This window comes from Urtica dioica, chromosome 6 (genome assembly GCF_054948205.1).
Source record: "Urtica dioica subsp. dioica isolate 48M chromosome 6, U.dioica_male_clone48M_v1_H2, whole genome shotgun sequence".
NCBI lineage: Eukaryota > Viridiplantae > Streptophyta > Magnoliopsida > Rosales > Urticaceae > Urtica > Urtica dioica.
Genome location: NC_142761.1, coordinates 42372637 through 42392336, shown reverse-complemented (window position 1 = coordinate 42392336; position 19700 = coordinate 42372637). Strand labels below are relative to the sequence as shown.

The 19700-nt window shown below is 36.2% G+C and overlaps 1 protein-coding gene and 1 long non-coding RNA gene across 2 annotated transcripts in view; one reads left to right on the top strand and one right to left on the bottom strand.

The window, feature by feature from the left end:
* The first annotated feature begins 14 nt into the window (after positions 1 to 14).
* LOC149394348 (uncharacterized) lies at positions 15 to 1109 on the top strand. The gene is made up of 2 exons (XM_089618315.1): positions 15 to 34; positions 743 to 1109. The coding sequence occupies exons 1-2, from the start codon at positions 15 to 17 to the stop codon at positions 1107 to 1109; spliced, it is 387 nt and encodes a 128-aa protein (XP_089474441.1).
* Positions 1110 to 2051: 942 nt separating this feature from the next.
* LOC149394337 (uncharacterized) overlaps positions 2052 to 19700 on the bottom strand; it is an 84785-nt gene continuing 67136 nt past the window's right edge. The window contains exons 2-3 of the long non-coding RNA XR_016299728.1: positions 4412 to 4527; positions 2052 to 2412 (exon numbers count right to left, since the gene is read on the bottom strand). This is a non-coding gene — a long non-coding RNA (uncharacterized LOC149394337). The remainder of the gene's footprint in view (positions 2413 to 4411; positions 4528 to 19700) is intronic.

Genomic DNA, 19700 nt, shown 5'->3' with positions numbered 1-19700 from the left:
TTTTTTCTATGCACATGGTGGGCCCCACGTGCAGGTCAGTGTAGTTATTGTCAAATATAAGTGTACGCCGATAACAATTATTAATCGTTTTTAATTAAGAGATAAGAATAAAATTTAAAAATACGACTTTAGAACATCTACAATGTATCTCTAGATAGAGATAGAGATGCATGCACAATGCATCTTCAATTTTTTCTCCATTCTTCAAATATGGAGCTGAATGCAATAGTGTGTGTCCAAATATGGAGATGCACTATTTCATCTCTATATTTACTCCAAACTTTTAAAAATTATATTATTAGCCCAAAATTTAATTTATAACTACAATTTAATACTTATATGTATTTATTTGTAAATTAGTGTATTCTAAAAATTATTAATTAAAAAACAACTCATATTTGAAAAATGAAAATAAAATTACTACAATATAAATCACAATATTTTACATAAACAATTAAAAAAACATCAAGACATTTAAAAATTACATAATTGAAAAACTTAAATCACAATACTACATAAAAAAAAAAAGATTAAGGCATAAATAAAGACTTTAGACACAATAAATAAAACAAAACTACTTAGACTTATATGAAAGTCTAATAGCTCTAAAAATCACTTCCGGAACCTCCAATATTATCAAATATTGTCCCAAACACATTCGTGGAATTAGAAGTACCAGATTGTTGTAGTTGTTCCTCGTATATTTTTTGTGTAATACGTGATTGTTCCTGAATAATATAAGCACGTCGGCGTGGATCAGAAATAGAATTTGGGTCTTGTATCATGATTTTGAGCGTGCATTTGGAGTTCTTCAATCACGATTTGCTATTATTGCGGGACCGGTACGTTTTTGGCGCAAAGAAATACTGCATGACATAATGACAACCTGCATCATTTTGCATAATATGATAATCGAAGACGAGCGTGATTTAAGTGTTCCAATCGAAGAAGAGACTGCACCGCCTCCAGAAGTTGAAATGGTGGTTGATGAAGATGTTCGGTTTCAACAATTTATGAGTAGATACAGCCAAATCAGAGACAAAGATGCCCATTTTGCCCTACGTAATGCATTAATAGATCATCTGTGGGAGAGATATTCAAATTCTTAAGTCTATATTTATGTTTTTGTTAATCAATTAATAGCTTGTGGTGTGTTTTATTTATTTTTATTAATGTAATGCATTTAGTTATGTTGTGGTGTGTTTTTTTTTATTATGAGATGTAATATTTTAATTTATGTACTCTATTTTCAATTAATATATTATCATATTTGTGCAATTAATGAATTTTTTTAATTTTCGGATAGATTATTAATAATATCTATGTATTTGAACTAATATGAACAAAATTAATGGTGTTGGTCAAATTTACAATTTATAAAAATAATAATGGGTTAAAACTCAATTATAAAAAAATATAGTGGGAGAGGATATATTTAGAATATTCTTTAAAGAATATGTAAAATAGAGATGGAGTGCATATAAAATATATTGTTCACTGATGTAAATATGTAAAATAGAGACGAAAAATAGAGATGGATTGTGGATGTTCTTAAAATAAAAAATTAACATTTGCTATTTTAATATACAAAAAAAAAATTGATGATTAATCATATTAAATTTATTAAAATTATTAAAATACATATTTTGAAATGTTTATTAAGATGTGAATTTAATTATATATGAAATATATTTAAAAGGTAAATGAGTTTAGAACTTTTAAAAAATATAAAATTTAATATTATAAAGATTGAAACTCATATTTCAATCAATTCCAGAAATAATCATACTTAAATTTATAGCATGAGAATCTTGCAATTTTCTTATGTACTTATTGAACAACATGAAGAAAGAAAATATAAATTAAAAGACGAAATTAATTATAAGGTATTAGTGATAAGAATATAAAATAAAATTAGAAAATATGAGGATATGGAAATAAGAAAAACAAATAACATATTAAAAATAGAATAAAAATTTTGTGAGAGCATGGACTAAAAATTAATAGGCGCTCCTCTACTTTTGTTTTTTTTTTTTTACTTTACTTTTAGTAGTGTTTTACTTTCTTGTAATAAAAAGCAGTTGCTCCCTTAGTTTTGTTATTTGTCATACACGCATTGAAAAAATCTTTAAAAATTTCGACTTCAGGTTTCTGCATCAACAAAAACAAATTCGCAGCGATTAATATGTAAAGGTAAAACAGTTTACCTCGACCCTAAATCCCAGCCGTATTAATTCGCAGTGATTTCCAGAGATTCTCGATCTGAAGCGCCTTTGATGTCTTGAAAACGCAGCTTTGTGGGGTCCACTTTGTAGGTCTTCTTGCAATGTGCTATATGGTTGAGCTCATCCAGACACCTCCGAGAATCTGTGAGAAGACGATTATCAAGATCGGCAATATCTCGATCGCTCCCTGAAGCGCAGATTAGATTTTGTGTGAGGATAGTAAAAGGAAAGTAGAAGAATAAGAAAAAGGGAAAATAACACATTTATACCCTGTGTTTTAGTGAAATGTCGAGTTTAACCCTCAGTTTTCAAAAATGTCGAGTTCATACCCTCTGTTTAACTAAAATGACGAAATTATACCCTCTGTTTAACTAAAATGACGAAATTATACCTTGAAATAAACAACAGTGTCACGAAGATTATTTTTATTGACTTTTCATTGACGTTGACTATAATATTTATATATAAACACCAATTATCTTTATTCATTCGCGCCATATATGTAATTTATTTAAAAACTAAAAAATAAACAACAGTCTCTTAATCGCGAAGAACACAGAAAGAGGCAAATGGGTAAACATTGATAGTTGATAGTCATCAAAATCGCATATTCGTACAGAGAATCCAGGATTTAGAGTTACAATTCGAACACGGAATAAAATCATTTCTTAGGAGGTACGAGTTTTATTATTTAATTTCAATTTAAGACTATTTTTTTTTCAAAATTGAGAATTTGAAAGTTAGGGTACTGATTTAGATTTGATTTGGTTTTTCGTATATAAGAGTTAATATCAATGAAAGGGAGATTTGTGACGCTGTTATTCATTTCAGGGTATAATTTCGTCATTTAGTTAAACAGAAGGTATAATTTCGTTATTTTAGTTAAACAGAGGGTATGAACTCGACATTTTTGAAAACTGAGGGTTAAACTCGACATTTAACTAAAACACAGGGTATAAATGTGTTATTTTCCCATCAAAAGAACAAAAGTGTGACTTTTCATGTGACTAGTTTTTTAATATATAAAGGAAGCACAAAGCAATATTGGCTCTTTTTTTTCTATGCACAAGATAAGAGGGAGAAATTTCGCTTTTGAATTATTGATATCACATTTCCTCAAAAAAAAAAAAAAAAATTGATATCACACGGTTTCTTCAACTTCGTTGTTTTGGGTTGTTTGATGGGTCGTCGAGTTTTAGGATTTTTATTTTTATTTTTATTTTCATTTTACTATTGACGGATCCAAAGACAGATTGGGTCCAAAATTATCTTTCGTGAAATAACAAATGATAAAGTAACGATGATGTCTAAATACTATATATGACTTCGTATTTTCTTTTCCGAAGCGTGTTTCGAGTTCTGAGAATGCAACTTCGAAGCTTCTCTTTTGGTGTCTTACACACTGCATGCCCTTGCTTGTAACGTCATTTTATTTCAATATGAATTTTTTTGGATTCCTGTCGGTTCATCAATTATCAAACTTTTATAGTTTACTCCTACAATAATAAATTACTAGGTGCGCTCCTCTACTTTTGTTAATTTACTTTTAGTACTGTTTTACTTTCTTGTAATAAAAAAGCAGTTGCTCCCTTAGTCTTGTTATTTTTCATACTCTCGCCGATTACTAGAGCGGCGCAAAAAAAAAAAAAAAACTGGTAAAATTGTAAACCGAATCGAACCGTTGGTTTTTAGACCGTTGATCCGGTTTTAAACAGTTTAAAATTTCATCGGTCCGGTCCGGTCTGAACTTTTAAACGGTCCGGTCCGGTCTAAAAAGTCTAAACCGCAGTTTTGACCGGACCGGACCGGTTAGTATTTAAATAAATAAATTAATAAAAAAAAATATATGTCTAAAACGGTTCGGTCTAAGACGGTCCGGTCTAAAACGGTCTAAAAGAAAACCGTATCGGTTATTATTTAAGAAAAATATAAACAAAAATAGGCTAAAATAAAACGGTCCGGTTTAAAACGGTCTAACGGTCCGGTCCAAACCAGATCGGACCGTTTTAACCGGTTAGGTCCGGTCCGGTTTAATTTTTTTTAAACCGTTTAAACCGGTTCGATTTGATCTTTTGACCGGTTTTAAACCGGACCGGACCGTGTACACCTCTACAGAAAATATGTCTAAAAATTTCGACTTAATTCAGCAAAAACAAATTCTCAGTGATTAGTTACTAACAATTTACCTGGCCCCTGAATCCCAGGCGGATGAACTCTCAGTCGTTTCTGAAGCGCCTTTTGCGTTCTTAAAAATGCAGCTTTGTAGCTTCCCACCGAGAATCTGTGATAACTCGATCGCTCTCTGAATCGCCGATGATATTTTATGTGAGGATAGTAAAGGAATGAAGAAGAAGAAAGAATACGGAGATAAGACTGACTCTGTGCGTGACTAGTTTTGTCTTAGCTGTACCTAGAATATAAAGGAAGCCACAATGCATAAAATATTAACTTTTCTATGTACACAGAAAAAAGAGAGGAAATTTCTTTAAATTTGCAAGTTGGGATATGTATTCATATCACGCGGTATTTTCCTCAATTGTGTAGTCTTGTTTTGGCTGGGTTCATCTGTAGTTGTCTCGAATTTAAGGACTTTTGAGTTTTTTCCACAGCGGGCCCAAGAAAAGAATCGAATAATTAGTGCTCTGTTCACATTGGGGCATCACAGAAGAAAACTAGTTTACGTCAACTAAAACCATTTATCAAATACGGTTAAATCCGGATAACTAACAATTTACCTCGCGTCCGCCGAATTAAATCCGGATAAATCCGCATTGGTTCTTAGAGATTCCCGCCACATCTTCACCTTTTCCGAGTCGTGTCCAAAGCGTGTTTCGAGATCTGAGAATGCAACTTCGAAGCTTCTCTTTTGGTGTCTTATATCCGTTGCACAAAGCAATATTGACTTTTTTTTTTTAGAAATTTGATTTTATAGACCTAAAAACTATCAAAATATCAAGATTAGACTCATTAGTTTAATAATATCTGAAATTGGATTTTTGGACACTTTTCGGACAAAAATGCCCTTGAAATTCAAATAACACATATTCCTCTCTCATTTTTAATCTAAGATTTTATGTAATGTATAAAACAAAAGTATACAATTTTTTAAATTGTAGACTTTTATGTCTACAATTCCTGTGATTGTAGCCACAGTTCATATAATTGTGGACTTACAAGTTTACAATTATAGGAACTGTAGATATAAATGGCTACATTCACAAGAATTGTAGACATAAAAGTCTACCATTTGCATAAATTATAAATGTCGAAAATAAAAGTCTACAACTACACAAATGGTATGAAAAAATTCTTGTGACCATAGTTTTAAATGTCTACAATTTTATGTTACAAAATATTTTTGAAAAAATTATAATTTTAGACGTATATGTATACAATTTCGATAATTATATATAGACATATTATCTATAATTTATATCATTGTAGACATGTATGTGTAAAATTTGTATAATTATAGACATATGTCTACAATTTTCGATATTCATATTAGAAATTTGTAGACATATATGTCTACAATTATTCAACACAACACAAGATCAAAATCTGAAACAAACAACCTCAAAGCAAAGCATATATCAGAAGACACCAAACTCTAGACTAACAAATTACCTACGAACCTAGATACCAAAAGTGAAAAATTATTAGCACCGAAGTACTAAGAATCATCTCAACCAAAATGAGAAACATATTAACAACGCTATAAATTATTTAGTTCTCGAGAAGCAAAAGTCCGAATAATTCATCATCCAACATGATTAAGGATTCAAAGAAAGACTTTCCTTGTTTTTTTCAAGTTCTCGATATCAATAATTTGCACAATTTTAGAGGTTTAATTCTTAGAAACCCGTAGAGGAAACTCCCTATGAAACAAACAGAAAAAGGGACCTAAGAATGTTACCAGAACCATTCAAGAGGTTTGTGTATAATTTATTGATTTCTACTTATGCAATTAGAGTGTTTTCCACCACCTTTTCTCAGAAAATCAATTCCACACCTTCCTCAACTATTCACTGATCACTAAACTCGGAATAACCATCAGCAGGGAAGCTTGAAAAGGCGATCCAAACACAAAAATCATTAAAGAATGACCGATACATTAATTGGTTCAAATTAAAGTGAAATTACCCAAATCTCTTCAAACCTAGAAAAAAAATCCCAAAGAAAAACGTAATTGGAAAAACCTCAATTTTCAAATCGGTCTACAAAATATTCTCCATTGAGGATAACATAGGGAAAAAACCAAGAAAACCAAAACTACAGTGGTCAAGGAGAAATTTCAAGGAAACAAAAAGATTTAGAGATAGCATGCACGAACGAAATTGAAGGGAATTGAATTACCTAAGGGACGCGGGGCGAAAGAGAAGGTTTTGAGTTTCACTACTATAAATATAGTTTTCCGGTGCGGTAGACTTTTGGGTGCGACTTTTCGCACCTAAAAGTCGCACCCAAAAGACTTTTGGGTGCGAAAAGTCGGACCCAAAAGTCAAACAAGCGCTGGAAAATTTTCGCGATTTTTTATTACGTTGGGTGCGACAAGTCGCACCCAATGTCCTGTGACGGACTTTTGGGTGCGATCAAGTCGCACCTAATAATAAATCCTAACTATTAGGTGCGACTTTGTCGCACCCAAATGTCTTAAATTTTTCCGCGGCCAAATTTTCCCCCTCTCTTTTCAAATATCAGTGGGTGCGACTCAAAAGTACTGACACACGTCGTGTGACTTTGTCGCACCTAAATGTCCGTCACAGGTCATTGGGTGCGACAAAGTCGCACCTAATGAAACTTTTGGGTGCGAGAAAGTCGCACCTACATTCAAGTTCAGGATATAAATGAAATTTTCTATGCGATTTTCATTCATAATCAACCGTCTCTCTCAATCCGACCCTCTCTCATAATCCCTCTCTCCTCTCCGGGTTCTCTCCTACAACCACAGTCCACCGTCGCTCTCTCCGACCACCACCGACGGCTCTCCGCCCGGCCTCTGCTCCCGCGGCGAGCGACCACCACCGCGTGACGGCTGTCTGCTCCCACGGCGAGCGACCACCACCATTGTCTACATCACGCTTCTTCATTTCCTTGCGCGCCATCAAGCTTCGAGACCCAGCCATCGCCGCGCGCTCCGACCAAGAAAAATGACCACCGCGAGCTCACGGAGGACGCCGGACCGAGAATCAGCGCCAGAGAAAGAGAAAGTGAGCACCGGAGACAACACCAATCTCACGAAAACAAGGTGATAATCTCTTACCCGAAATGAAAATTGAAAAATTAGGGTTTGAGATTGGAAAATTTAGGATTTTTTTTATTTCCTTGATAATTGCGTGAAATTGATTTGCTTTCGATATTGATTGAGCTCGGTTGATGTTGATTATTACCTGGATTTGTGAATTTGAAGTCGTTTATTTGGAAATTTCTTGATTTTGGCCGAAATTGGAAAAATTAGGGTTTTGGATGTTTGATTTGGGGTTTTTCTTTTTGTTTCAGTTGGTTTGGCGAAACCCAGGCAGCGACGCCCACGAACTCCCCGTCGCAGCACCGTCGTGCCTCTCGCAGCCTCACCGTGCTCAAGTCCCGCCTACAGGTTAGCCTCTCGAAGCCTTTTTAATTGTGTTTTTAATTAATTTAGATTAATTGTAATTAGTATAATTAGTCTAATTGTTAATTAGTTAGGTAATAAATAGTTTTTTTATATGTATATATGTAATAATAATGTAGTTAGTTTGATAAAATTGTTAATTATGTAATTGAAATTAATTTGATATAATTATAAAAATTGTTAATTATGTAATTGAAATTAATTTGATATAATTAGTAAAATTGGTAAAATTGTTAATGTAATTTAAATTAATTTGATATAATCCCTTATTAAAATTGTTAATCATGTAATTGAAATTAATTTGATATAATTACTAAAATTGGTAAAATGTTTTATGTAGTTGAAATTAATTTAGTTAGTAATTTTTTAAGTTAATATAATATAATTTAAGTTATTTGTTTAATTGTTAATCATGAAATTGAATTTAGTTGAGTTATTGTATAATTTAGTTTTAGTTTACATATTTTTGATAAATGAGTTGATATTATTGAAGTTTTTGTTGTAATCGAGCCACGGAGGTTCGATTTAGGGTTTAGTTGATTATGAAGATAGTTTTGGATGATTTATATATGCTTTTGAAATGAGTTTGCAAGTTTTTGGTTTGTTAGAATTATAGGGGAAATTTTGCCGAAATTTCGGTAGAGTTTCCAACCAATTATTCTCAAAACCCTAATTTTTTCAATTCGACTTCAAATAACATAAAATTCATAATTTCATCTTTATAGTTCTTCGCCCCTTAGCAATAACTCTTAATCATTGTTAATTTTCTCTTTCTTCGTTTAGCGAAATCAATGTCCAATCCAAGTAGAGATTGGATCACCGAGAACAATCGGTTGTCCTTGTAGTATAAAATCGGAGTTAATGAATTTATCCGCGCTGCAAGAAGATTTCCGAACGATAATTACGAATATCGATGTCCATGCAAGCCTTGCAACAACGTGAGATGGCCCGACATTGGGGTTGATGCACCTTAAAGTCACAAACCATTAGACGAACAAGTCGTTCACAGAACTGCTGCAGCTTTTGAGGAAGTCTCATTCAACCGGTAATCGAATACCAGAGAAGCACTACGAGGCAAAAGCAAAGTTGAAGCGTTTTGGCATGGGATACGAGATGATCGACGCGTGCATTAATGATTGTGTCCTATTCCGAAAACATTTCGCGAACGTCGACGTGTGCCCGATATGTAACGAGAGTAGATGGAAGCCAACTGGTAAGAAGATACCGCAAAAGATATTACGATATTTTCCCTTGAAAGATCGATTGAAGCGACTGTACGCATCTCGACACACGGCACTTCATATGCAGTGGCACGAAAGAGATCGCGTCAGGGAAGGTGGCGTTCTACGACATCCTGCGGATGGTACATCGTGGAAGAATTTGGACGAGAGATACCAGAGTTTTGCTGCAAAGCCTCGGAACGTGCGGCTTGGGCTAGCTGCGGATGGATTCAACCCGTTTGGGGATATGAACCTATCATACAGCATGTGGCCTGTAGTATTTACGGCGTACAACTTGCCACCTTGGTTGTGCATGAAGAAAGAGTACCTGATGCTCACGCTTCTGATCCCGGGGCCTCATTCACCAGGAAAAGATATGGACATTTTTTTGCAGCCTGTGGTTGAAGAGCTGAAAGAACTGTGGGAGAATGGAGTCCGCGTTCGTGATGGAGTTAAAGATGAAGTGTTTCGGCTGCGTGCCGCGTTACTTTGGACGATAAAAGATTTTCCGGCAAGATCATATTTATCGGGATGGAGCGGCCAGGGGTATCTCGCTTGCCCTACGTGCAACTTTGACACGTCGTCCCTAAAAGTCAAAAACAGGATCGTATACTACGACCATCGTCGGTTCTTAAAAAGGCGTCACCGATTGAGGAAAAGCAACGATCACTACAAAGATAAGCACGAGAAACGAAATAAACCCGAGAAGTTGACTTCGCAAGACATACTCGCTCAGTTGGCTGGTGTTTCTTGCACGACTACTGGCAAACACGCTGCCGCTGTAGGCAAAAAACGATAGCGAGCTGAGTGCGAACTGAATTGGACCAAGAAAAGCATCTTTTACGAGTTGCCGTACTGGTCTGAGTCGCAGTTGAAACACAACATGGACGTGATGCACGTAGAGAAGAACGTGTGTGAGAATCTTCTCGGGACGATGCTCAGCTTGGAAAAGAAGAACTATGACACCGAGAAGGCGAGGCTTGACTTGATGGACTTGGGCATCAAGACCGCTTTGCACTTGGAACCAAATGGGGGTGGGTATTACAAACCGCGAGCGTCGTACGTTTTGACCCTTGAGCAGAGACAGCGATTTACAGAGTACTTAAAATCTGTCAAATTTCCCGATGGTCTCGCTGGGAATTTAAAAAAAAAAATGTGACAACTGATGGGAAGTTCACAGGTTTGAAGTCGCATGATTGCCACGTGATCTTGCAAAGATTGTTGGCTGTTGGTATTCGTCCTTTTGTGCCACAACCAATACATGATACGATCACTGAGCTTTGCAATTTTTTCAAGTTGATAAGTTCGAGAACATTAAGAGCCGAAGATCTTGAAAGAGCGCAAGAGTCTATCGTCGAGATCTTATGTAAGCTTGAGATGATATTTCCACCTGCTTTTTTCACGATCATGGTCCACGTGGCGATGCATCTACCAGAGGAAGCGTTGCACGGCGGCCCGGTGCATATGCGGTGGATGTACCCTTTTGAGAGATACCTTGGGACGTTAAAACATTTTGTCAAAAATAGAGCTAGACCAGAAGGCTCTATTGCAGAAGCTTATGTTGTAGAAGAAGCTCTAACGTTCATTGCAAGGTATATTGAAGATAAAAAAGTAGTTGAAGAAGTTCAAGTGCGAGAGCTCTCCGTTTTTCGATCCGAGATGTGTATGCCTTATGGGATGATGAACGCGATAGTATTAGACGATGAACAAAGAGAAAAAGCGGAGTGGTATATCTATACCAACTGTCCTGAAGTGGATCCGTATTTGGTGTAAGTAATCGATCCACTTGCTTCTCTAAGTTATTTCATTGTTGTATTTTGTTTAAGCAATGTTTTAAACATGCAATAGCGAGCATTTGGATTTCCTGAACGAATCTGGAGTTCGCGATATTGAAGCGGAGCATAGAAAGGGATTCAAAGATTGGTTTGCGAACAAGGTAATAACACAATAACCCGTTTTTTATAAACACACAAGTGCTAACCAATACTTTGTTTCGTAATAACCAGATTTTTGAAATAAAAGCTAGTGGCTCTGACGTGTCTGACGAGATCTACTCGCTTTCTATCGGTTCCCTTCAAGTCGCTTATCAATATCCATGCTGCTTTGTTAACGGCGTGAAGTTCATTACTCATCGTCGCGATAATCAACGAGTCACTCAAAATAGCGGTGTATGTGTGCATGTGGATGATTTCACTTACTACGGTCGGATGGAAGACGTCATGGTGTTGAGTTATAGGTACGACTGTCGTGTTGTATTATTCAAATGTATATGGTACGGTGACAAGCACGATTCTCGGCGACTAGTTCACAACGATAAGACTACTGGAGAAACGAGTGTTTTTACCGCGAAACAGTGGTTTACAGAGGAGCCGTACATACTCACAATTCAGGCGAAACAAGTCTTTTACATCAAAGATCTTGTTTTAGGTGGTAACTGGGAAATCGTTCAGGAATGCAATCATCGAGGGATTTGGGACGTTCCTGAAGTCGACCCCACCACCTCAGCCTCGATTCCGTTGACAATAGAATTGTCAAACATCGATCGTCTGAATCATCGACATGAAATCGAAGATGCTGAGCTAGTAAATATCGTTGACGATGGTGAGGAAGACGATGATGATCATGAGGAATGCATCGTTTTTGAGGGATAAGATGTTGATGTTGATGTTGATGTTGATGTTGATATAAGTAGTGATGACGATGAATGAGAACTATCTATGTAACCACGATTTTCCTCCGCCATATGTGAGGTTTTATAATAAAATATATCCGTGGTGTCACCCACGTTTTTGTATGATGTTGTTCCTTTTTGTTTTGTGATGTATGTTCACAAATGTTGTTTTATTTTATACGATGTCAATTTACAAATGTTGTTTTTCATTTTATAGGATGTCGACCGCTTCGGGTTGGTGGAGATTCGCCACAGAGACCGGATTCTCAAGGTCCGCCACATGAACCTGATTCCCAAGGTCCTAAGAAATCAAGGGGACCAACAACCGGCTCGACGTCGGCGCGAGCAACACAGGGTGTACCGGGTGCGAAGGTGGTCAAGTGGGACCCAATAAACCAAACATTCTATCAAGAGATAAGGAAAGACAATAAAAAGGTTGGACTATTTAACAACCGCCTTGGTGCTTTGGTGAAAGCACATATCCCGCCTACGACTCGTGATTGGAGTGAAGTGACGCCCCAGACGTTGGCTGCTATTTTGAGCGCACTTCATTCCGAGTTCAGATTTGTGTACACGGATCTTGACACCGGCGAGGATCTGCCTGCGGATTGCTATCAGAATACGATTGATCAGGCTATCATTCGGAATGCCAAAATCAGGCGACACAACCAGAAGTCCAAGCTATCAGAGAAGTTCAGGTTGGAGTTTTGTGGGAGCAAAGAAAACGCTAAGGCGGAAACACCACCGGGATATAAGGAAGAGGATTGGGAGGCGGTGGTAGACGAGTTCGCAACTGACGATTGAAAGGTACGTAATGTATGATTGTAATAAATCACAATATCTTTATCAGATTGAATAATGACAAAATTAATTATTTGCAGAAAAAGTCTAATCGCAACAAGGAGAATTCGAAGAAGAAGAAGACGATGTCGACTCAAGGATCTCTTTCTTTCTTGGCTCATCGTCATTTGAACGTAAGTTATTCTAATTTTGAAATACTTAATTTGAAATAAATTCAATACTTATATTTTCATAACAATTGCAGAGTAAGGATGATGGGACTTTGGGCTCCGCGTTAACGACGTGGGAACAAAAACACCATAATAGAAAAGGTGAATGGACGACAGATTGGGCGAGACGAGCACATGTAAGTCATATGTGATAATTACGATTACGTTACTTACATAATAATTAATTTTGAATAATTTTTCTTATGTGTAAAGGCGCGGATAGTTACTCTACTGGCGGATCTTCAGCGATAAGCAGAAGAGCAAGGCGTAGTCTTTAAGAAGGACGACGCAGAGGAGCACGCGATGCTAGAAATTCTCGGGAACCGTCAAGATTGGTACGTTGGAATAGGTCCAGCGGTCCCGAGATAATCTTGGGCTATTGCTCAAGCTCAGGATGAAAGCTCGTCGTCAGGCTCAAGCTCGTCGCGGCGCCGCGTTCTAGATCCAGTGGTTGGCGAGCTCCAAGCTCAGGTGGCGGCACAACAACTCGCTATGGATGAGATGAGGCGAGCCCAACAACAGCAGATGGAGGAGATGCAGCGACAACTGTTCGCGTTCACGCAGCAGTTTTCGCCCTTGCCTCAGATGTCGTCCGGCACGATGCCACAGATGCCTCAGATGTCGCCCGGCATGTTGCCACGGATGCCTCAGACGACGCCGTCGCCTCAAATGCACCCGTCGCCTCAGACAACGCCGCCATCAGTTTCAATGGCAGATGCTCAGACGACGCCACCAGCTTCAGCAGAATTCCAGCGAGAGCGTACGAGCGGCAGTGCACGAGGAGGTAGCAGCAGTTCCGGAGGAAGATTTGGCGGAAGAGGGAGTAAATCATTGAAGGAGTGGTTTACAAACCGAGGAAAAGGAAAGGGAAACGAATGAACATTTTTTTTTAATTATTTTTCGTACATTATACTAATTATTGTAATCGAACATCAAATGTTTAGTTTTTATTATTATTATGAATATTAATTAATGAATTTTCTAATTAATAAACTATTTAGTAAGTATTATTTGATTATAATCATAGAATTTATAAGCATAATAAATTAATAAAATGAAAAAAAAACTATCAGGTGCGACTATCCGTACCCGAAAATTTGGCGGGTAGACCTTTGGGTGCGAATAGTCGCACCCAAAGGTGGCGGGAAGGCTATTGGGTGCGAAAAGTCGCACCCAATAGCTTCGCGGGAAAGCCATTTGGTGCGACTTGTCGCCCCAAAAGATTTGGCGGGTAGGCCAATGGGTGCGACTAATCGCACCCAAATGTTTGGCGGGTAGGCCTTTGGGTGCGAAAAGTCGCACCCAATAGCCTTCCCGCTGACTTTTTCGCACATCTTTTCTGACTTATGGGTGCGAATTTGGGTGCGGAAAACCGCACCTAAAAGTCGCACCTAAAAGTCAGGACCATCGGGTGCGACTTTTCGCACCCAACACCTTTAGGTGCGAACTTTCGGGTGCGACAAAGTCGCACCTAAAGGTCTCATTGGGTGCGACTTTTGACTTTTAGGTGCGAAAAAAGTCATTGGGTGCGACTTGTCGCCCCAAAAGATTTGGCGGGTAGGCCGATGGGTGCGACTAATCGCACCCAAATGTTTGGCGGGTAGGCCTTTGGGTGCGAAAAGTCGCACCCAATAGCCTTCCCGCTGACTTTTTCGCACATCTTTTCTGACTTATGGGTGCGAATTTGGGTGCGGAAAACCGCACCTAAAAGTCAGGACCATCGGGTGCGACTTTTCGCACCCAACACCTTTAGGTGCGAACTTTCGGGTGCGACAAAGTCGCACCTAAAGTCGCACCTAAAGGTCTCATTGGGTGCGACTTTTGACTTTTAGGTGCGAAAAAAGTCGCACCCAATGATGTTTTTTGTACTAGTGTTTGTTTGGCGATTCCGAAGGGTGAAGAGGAAGGCCTGGTGGTCGTGGTAGAGAATCTCGGTGCCAATGCAGATCGGCCAACGGATCTGAAGGCTGATCTGGCGGCAGCTAAGAGTTTTCATGGGGTTTTGGCTTGGGCTTTGAAGGCTTTCTGTAAATGTGCGCTCATATGGGTTGTGTGAGTGGGTTTTTGGCTTAGGTTATTTTCAACATAAAAAATAAAAGTAAAGGGCAACATTGTACTTGCTCACATGAGCAACTACTAACACTAGTACAAAATATAGCATCAGGTGCGACTTTTTTCGCACCTGAAAGTGCAAAAGTCGCACCCGAAAGTCCGCACCTGATAGTCCTCTTGACTATCAGGTGCGACTAGTCGCACCTGAAAGTCTTATATTATCAGGTGCGACTAGTCGCACCTGAAAGTCTTGACTATCAGGTGCGACTAGTCGCACCTGATGCTCTTTATCTTTTTAAAAAAAAAATTAATATGATGATTATATATTACTAATTACATTATTACATTATTACAATTATTAATCTTAATTTTAATTTCTAGTCGCACCTGATAGTCTTATATTATCAGGTGCGACTAGTCGCACCTGAAAGTCTTGACTATCAAGTGCGACTAGTCGCACCTGATGCTCTTTATCTTTTAAAAAAAAATTAATATGCTGATTATATATTACTAATTACATTATTACATTATTACAATTATTACAATTATTAATCTTAATTTTAATTTCATTAACTAATTACAATTCCTAATTGATAAATTACAATATATCAAAACTAATTAAAACAAAAACAAATTTAAACTAATCACATTATTACAATTATTAATCTTAATTTTAATTTCATCAACTAATTACAATTCCTAATTGATAAATTACAATATATCAAAACTAATTAAAACAAAAACAAATTTAAACTAATCACATTATTACATTATTACAATTATTAATCTTAATTTTAATTTCATTAACTAATTACAATTCCTAATTGATAAATTACAATATATCAAAACTAATTAAAACAAATTTAAACTAATCACATTATTACAATTACTAATCAAGTAACTAATTACATTATTACATTATTACAATTATTAATCTTAATTTTAATTTCATTAACTAATTACAATTTCTAATTGATAAATTACAATATATCAAAACTAATAAAAACAAAAACAAATTTAAACTAATCACATTATTACAATTACTAATCAATTAACTAATTAACTAATTACAATTCCTAATTGATAAATTAATCACATTATTACATTATTACAATTATTACAATATATCAAAACTAATTAAAACAAAAACAAATTTAAAGTAAACACATTATTACATTATTACAATTATTAATCTTAATTTTAATTTCATTAACTAATTACAATTTATAATTGATAAATTACAATATATCAAAACTAATTAAAACAAAAACAAATTTAAACTAATCACATTATTACAATTACTAATCAATTAACTAATTAACTAATTACAATTCCTAATTGATAAACTAATCACATTATTACATTATTACAATTATTACAATATATCAAAACTAATTAAAACAAAAACAAATTTAAACTAAACACTAACCTAAACATATTAGTATATCACAAACTAACCTGCAGAGACTCGGGACGAGGCGAGCGCACGGCGGAGAGTGAGCAGGGGCTGAGCGCACGGCGAGAAAAATAAAAATCGATTGATTCCCGACAGCCTGACCCACTAGCGCTTAAGCCATCATAACTCGAGCTACAAAACTTGAAATCGATTGATTCTAGCGGCAAATGAAAGTAGACTCATGTAGCTTTCTAACTAGATATTACAAGCATATATACGACAAGAATAGCTATCTCAAAAACAGCCCGTAATTCACTGTTACAATTCTGGAAATCCCGTTTTACTGCTGCGAAACACAAACTTTGGAAATTCATAACTCATTCAATACTCAATGGATTTACACGTTCTTGGTCATTTTAGAAAGCTCATACAGTCTACTATCCATGAAAAATATCCAAAAATAAGAACTCAGATCATATCGGTCTGTCCACGTCGATTTACAGAGGCAGTTCAAACAGTTTTTCTTTTTCACAAATTCGGCCAAATTCAAACCACAACCAAGAAATCCGAAACCAATCACCAATTTCAAGTCTTCAACATCAATAATCAGGTCCAAAGATCAACTAAACACAATCAATTGCTTAGAAATCATCCCGGAATCAAAATCCCCAAATTATGAGCTATAAACCCTAGCTCGAAAATTCATCCGAGAAAGAGACATTCTCACCTTATTTTCGTGGAATTAGATTCTCCGGCAACCACTCACTCCTTCCTCGGTGGTCGCTCTTGTTCCGGTGTCCTCGCGACTCCCGGCGACGTCTCTTTTCCTCGGTGTACAAGAAGCGCGCGGTGGAGGATGGGTCACGGCGGCCACGGCGAGCTCGCGGCGGTGGCGCTCTGCTCGGCTGGGACGCGCGCGCGGTGGAGCTCCCGGCGACGTCTCTTCTCGGCTCCCTCTCTCTCTTTCCCTTTCTCTCTTCTTTCTTCTCTTTCTCTTTCCCGTTTCATTTCTTTTCTTTTAACTTATTTCTCATTTTAAAACTGAATGAAAAAATGAGGGGGAGAATTGGCCCGCTTAAAAAATTTTAACAATCAGGTGCGACTTTGTCGCACCTGAAAGTTTTTTTAACAATCAGGTGCGACTTTGTCGCACCTCATACTCAAAAGAAAAAAAAAATTTAGCGAAATTTTTTGGACTTCTGGTTGACAATCTGATGCGACTAGTCGTACCAGAAAGTCATTTAGATGCGACTTTTAGGTGCGACTAGTCGCACCTGATAGTCATGCGCATCAGAAAACTATATTTGTAGTAGTGTAAAAGTGTCCAAAACAAAGAACTTAATATTTTGGTCCAAAACAATAAAATGACTATTAGATCCGGTCATTTCCCTTGACGGATCCGGTCATTAACTGACCAAATCAATTACAACACGTTAAAACCTCATTCAACATCATTTGATTTCAAAGAAAAGAAAAGAAAAAAAAGACGATCGGAGAAAATAAAATCTCGCTGCCGAGAAGAGTCTTAGGAACGACGAACATCTATAGAAAAAAGAGAAATAACAAGAAGACGAAGATTACTCACTGCCGACTAAAATCTTAGAGACGACGAAAAGCACATGTGATCAATAATCTTGTTTTTTTTTTCTCTGTTTCTCGTGACAAAATAGTCTTGTACCACTTGTCGATGGCGGGATCCGACGAGGCAGAGGGCGCGGACTGCGGGATCCGACGAGGCCGGTTGCGGTCTTCCTGGCATATGATTGAGACGAAGACTGCGTGATCTGACAAGGTCAAGATAGAGGGCGAGGACTGTGGGATCCGACAAGGTCGATGAGGAGAGCCACGCCTCCATCGAACGAACGACGGAGATCAGTTACGGTCTTCCCGAAATAGGCCTATTGAGTCTCTATAGAGAGTTTTGCGTCGTCTGTAAATAGTTGTAAATTTATGTAAATTATAATAGTTGTAATCAGTTGTAAATATGTGTACATAATAGTATAAATACTTGCTACGTATATTTTGTACATTAATATGATTTCAACAATTCACGTAATTATGTAGAAAATAATTATTTTCTATATTTTCGAGAATAACGACTATTAACACAATTAAGTCAACTAAATAAGTATTTTCTAAATTTAAACACATAACACAATTTAAATGAATAACTGCCAAAAATATTCAAATAAAAACGTATAATAAATGTGTTAATATCTATTAATAACTGTAAATATTTTGTAAATATATGCTAATACGTGTAAATGTGAACTACGATTTTTAAGAGCACAAAATCAGAAAATAATTGTTGCGTATATTTTGGGCATTGATATGCTATTAGAAATCCACGAAATAATGTAAAAATAACTGCTTGCTATATTTTTGGAAACATAAGAGAGAATTTAAAATTCAAATTAAAAAAAAAATTGCTTACATAAAGTGTCGAATTAATAATCAAAATTTAAATAAAATTTCATAAATAAAAAGGAGGGACAAACCTGAAAACCAAAAATTTTTCTGATAGGACTACGTCATCTTTGTGACTATATACCTAAGGTTTACAAAACGTTACTATTTAGCAATGTCAAACGTTTATGTTAGCTATTTTCCTAATGGACACATAAAAAAATTCAAAAAATTAGGTAAATAGTCGACTAAAACATTTGAAATTACTATATAGCCAACATTTCGTAAATGCTAGGTAAATAATCATAAAGATGACGTGACTTAATAAATGAAAGTCACTATTTACCTAAGATTTAGAGGTTTGTAAATATATGAAAATGGTTATTTATCTAAGATTTACGAAACTTTGACTATTTTGCAATGTCAAACTGTAAATGTGGCTATTTATCTCATGAACCCTAAAAAATTACTTGTTGTATTCCTATATACCTGCCAATCCCATAACAAAACAGTACATGTTTAAGAAGACAGATAAGAAAAGAAAAAAAATCTTAGTGTGACGATATCAGTATTCTCACTCTTAACTCGAGATCGTCAAGTAGTTGAGAAGCATGTCAATGGAGAAATGATCAGATGTACCAAGGTACCCTGAAAAGACATTTATTTTAACGAACAATGAGTGCCATATACTTTTTAGAGCGCATCAAAATGATGTTCTCAAATATTAGTTTCTGGTTACATTATAAAATTTACCAATGACTACATCATCGTTGACTATATTTTTAAAATTGTGTTTGAAATTCGCTATTGACTATTGACTTATAATATAAAAGAAGCCGCAAAGCAAAAACTATTGACTTTTTATGTACACACAAAAAGAGGAGATATCAGCGGTATTATTTTCTACGTAGTATTATTTTCTTCAATTGTTTACTCTTTATTTTGGCTGGTCTTAGTCTTGTGGGTCGTCGAGCTTTTTTTTTTTTTTTTTTGAAAACGTGGGCGGTGCCACAGAAATATCATAAAAACCCTCACATATGGCGGAGGAATACCGTGGTTACAAGAGATGCAGAATACAAAACAACCACGCACACAAGAAAGACAAGCAA

Coding starts and splice junctions, on each gene's coding strand:
- LOC149394348 (XM_089618315.1), top strand. CDS start 15: ATGGTGGGCCCCACGTGCAG. Junction 35..742: donor ATGGTGGGCCCCACGTGCAG/GTCAGTGTAGTT, acceptor GAATAATATAAG/CACGTCGGCGTGGATCAGAA.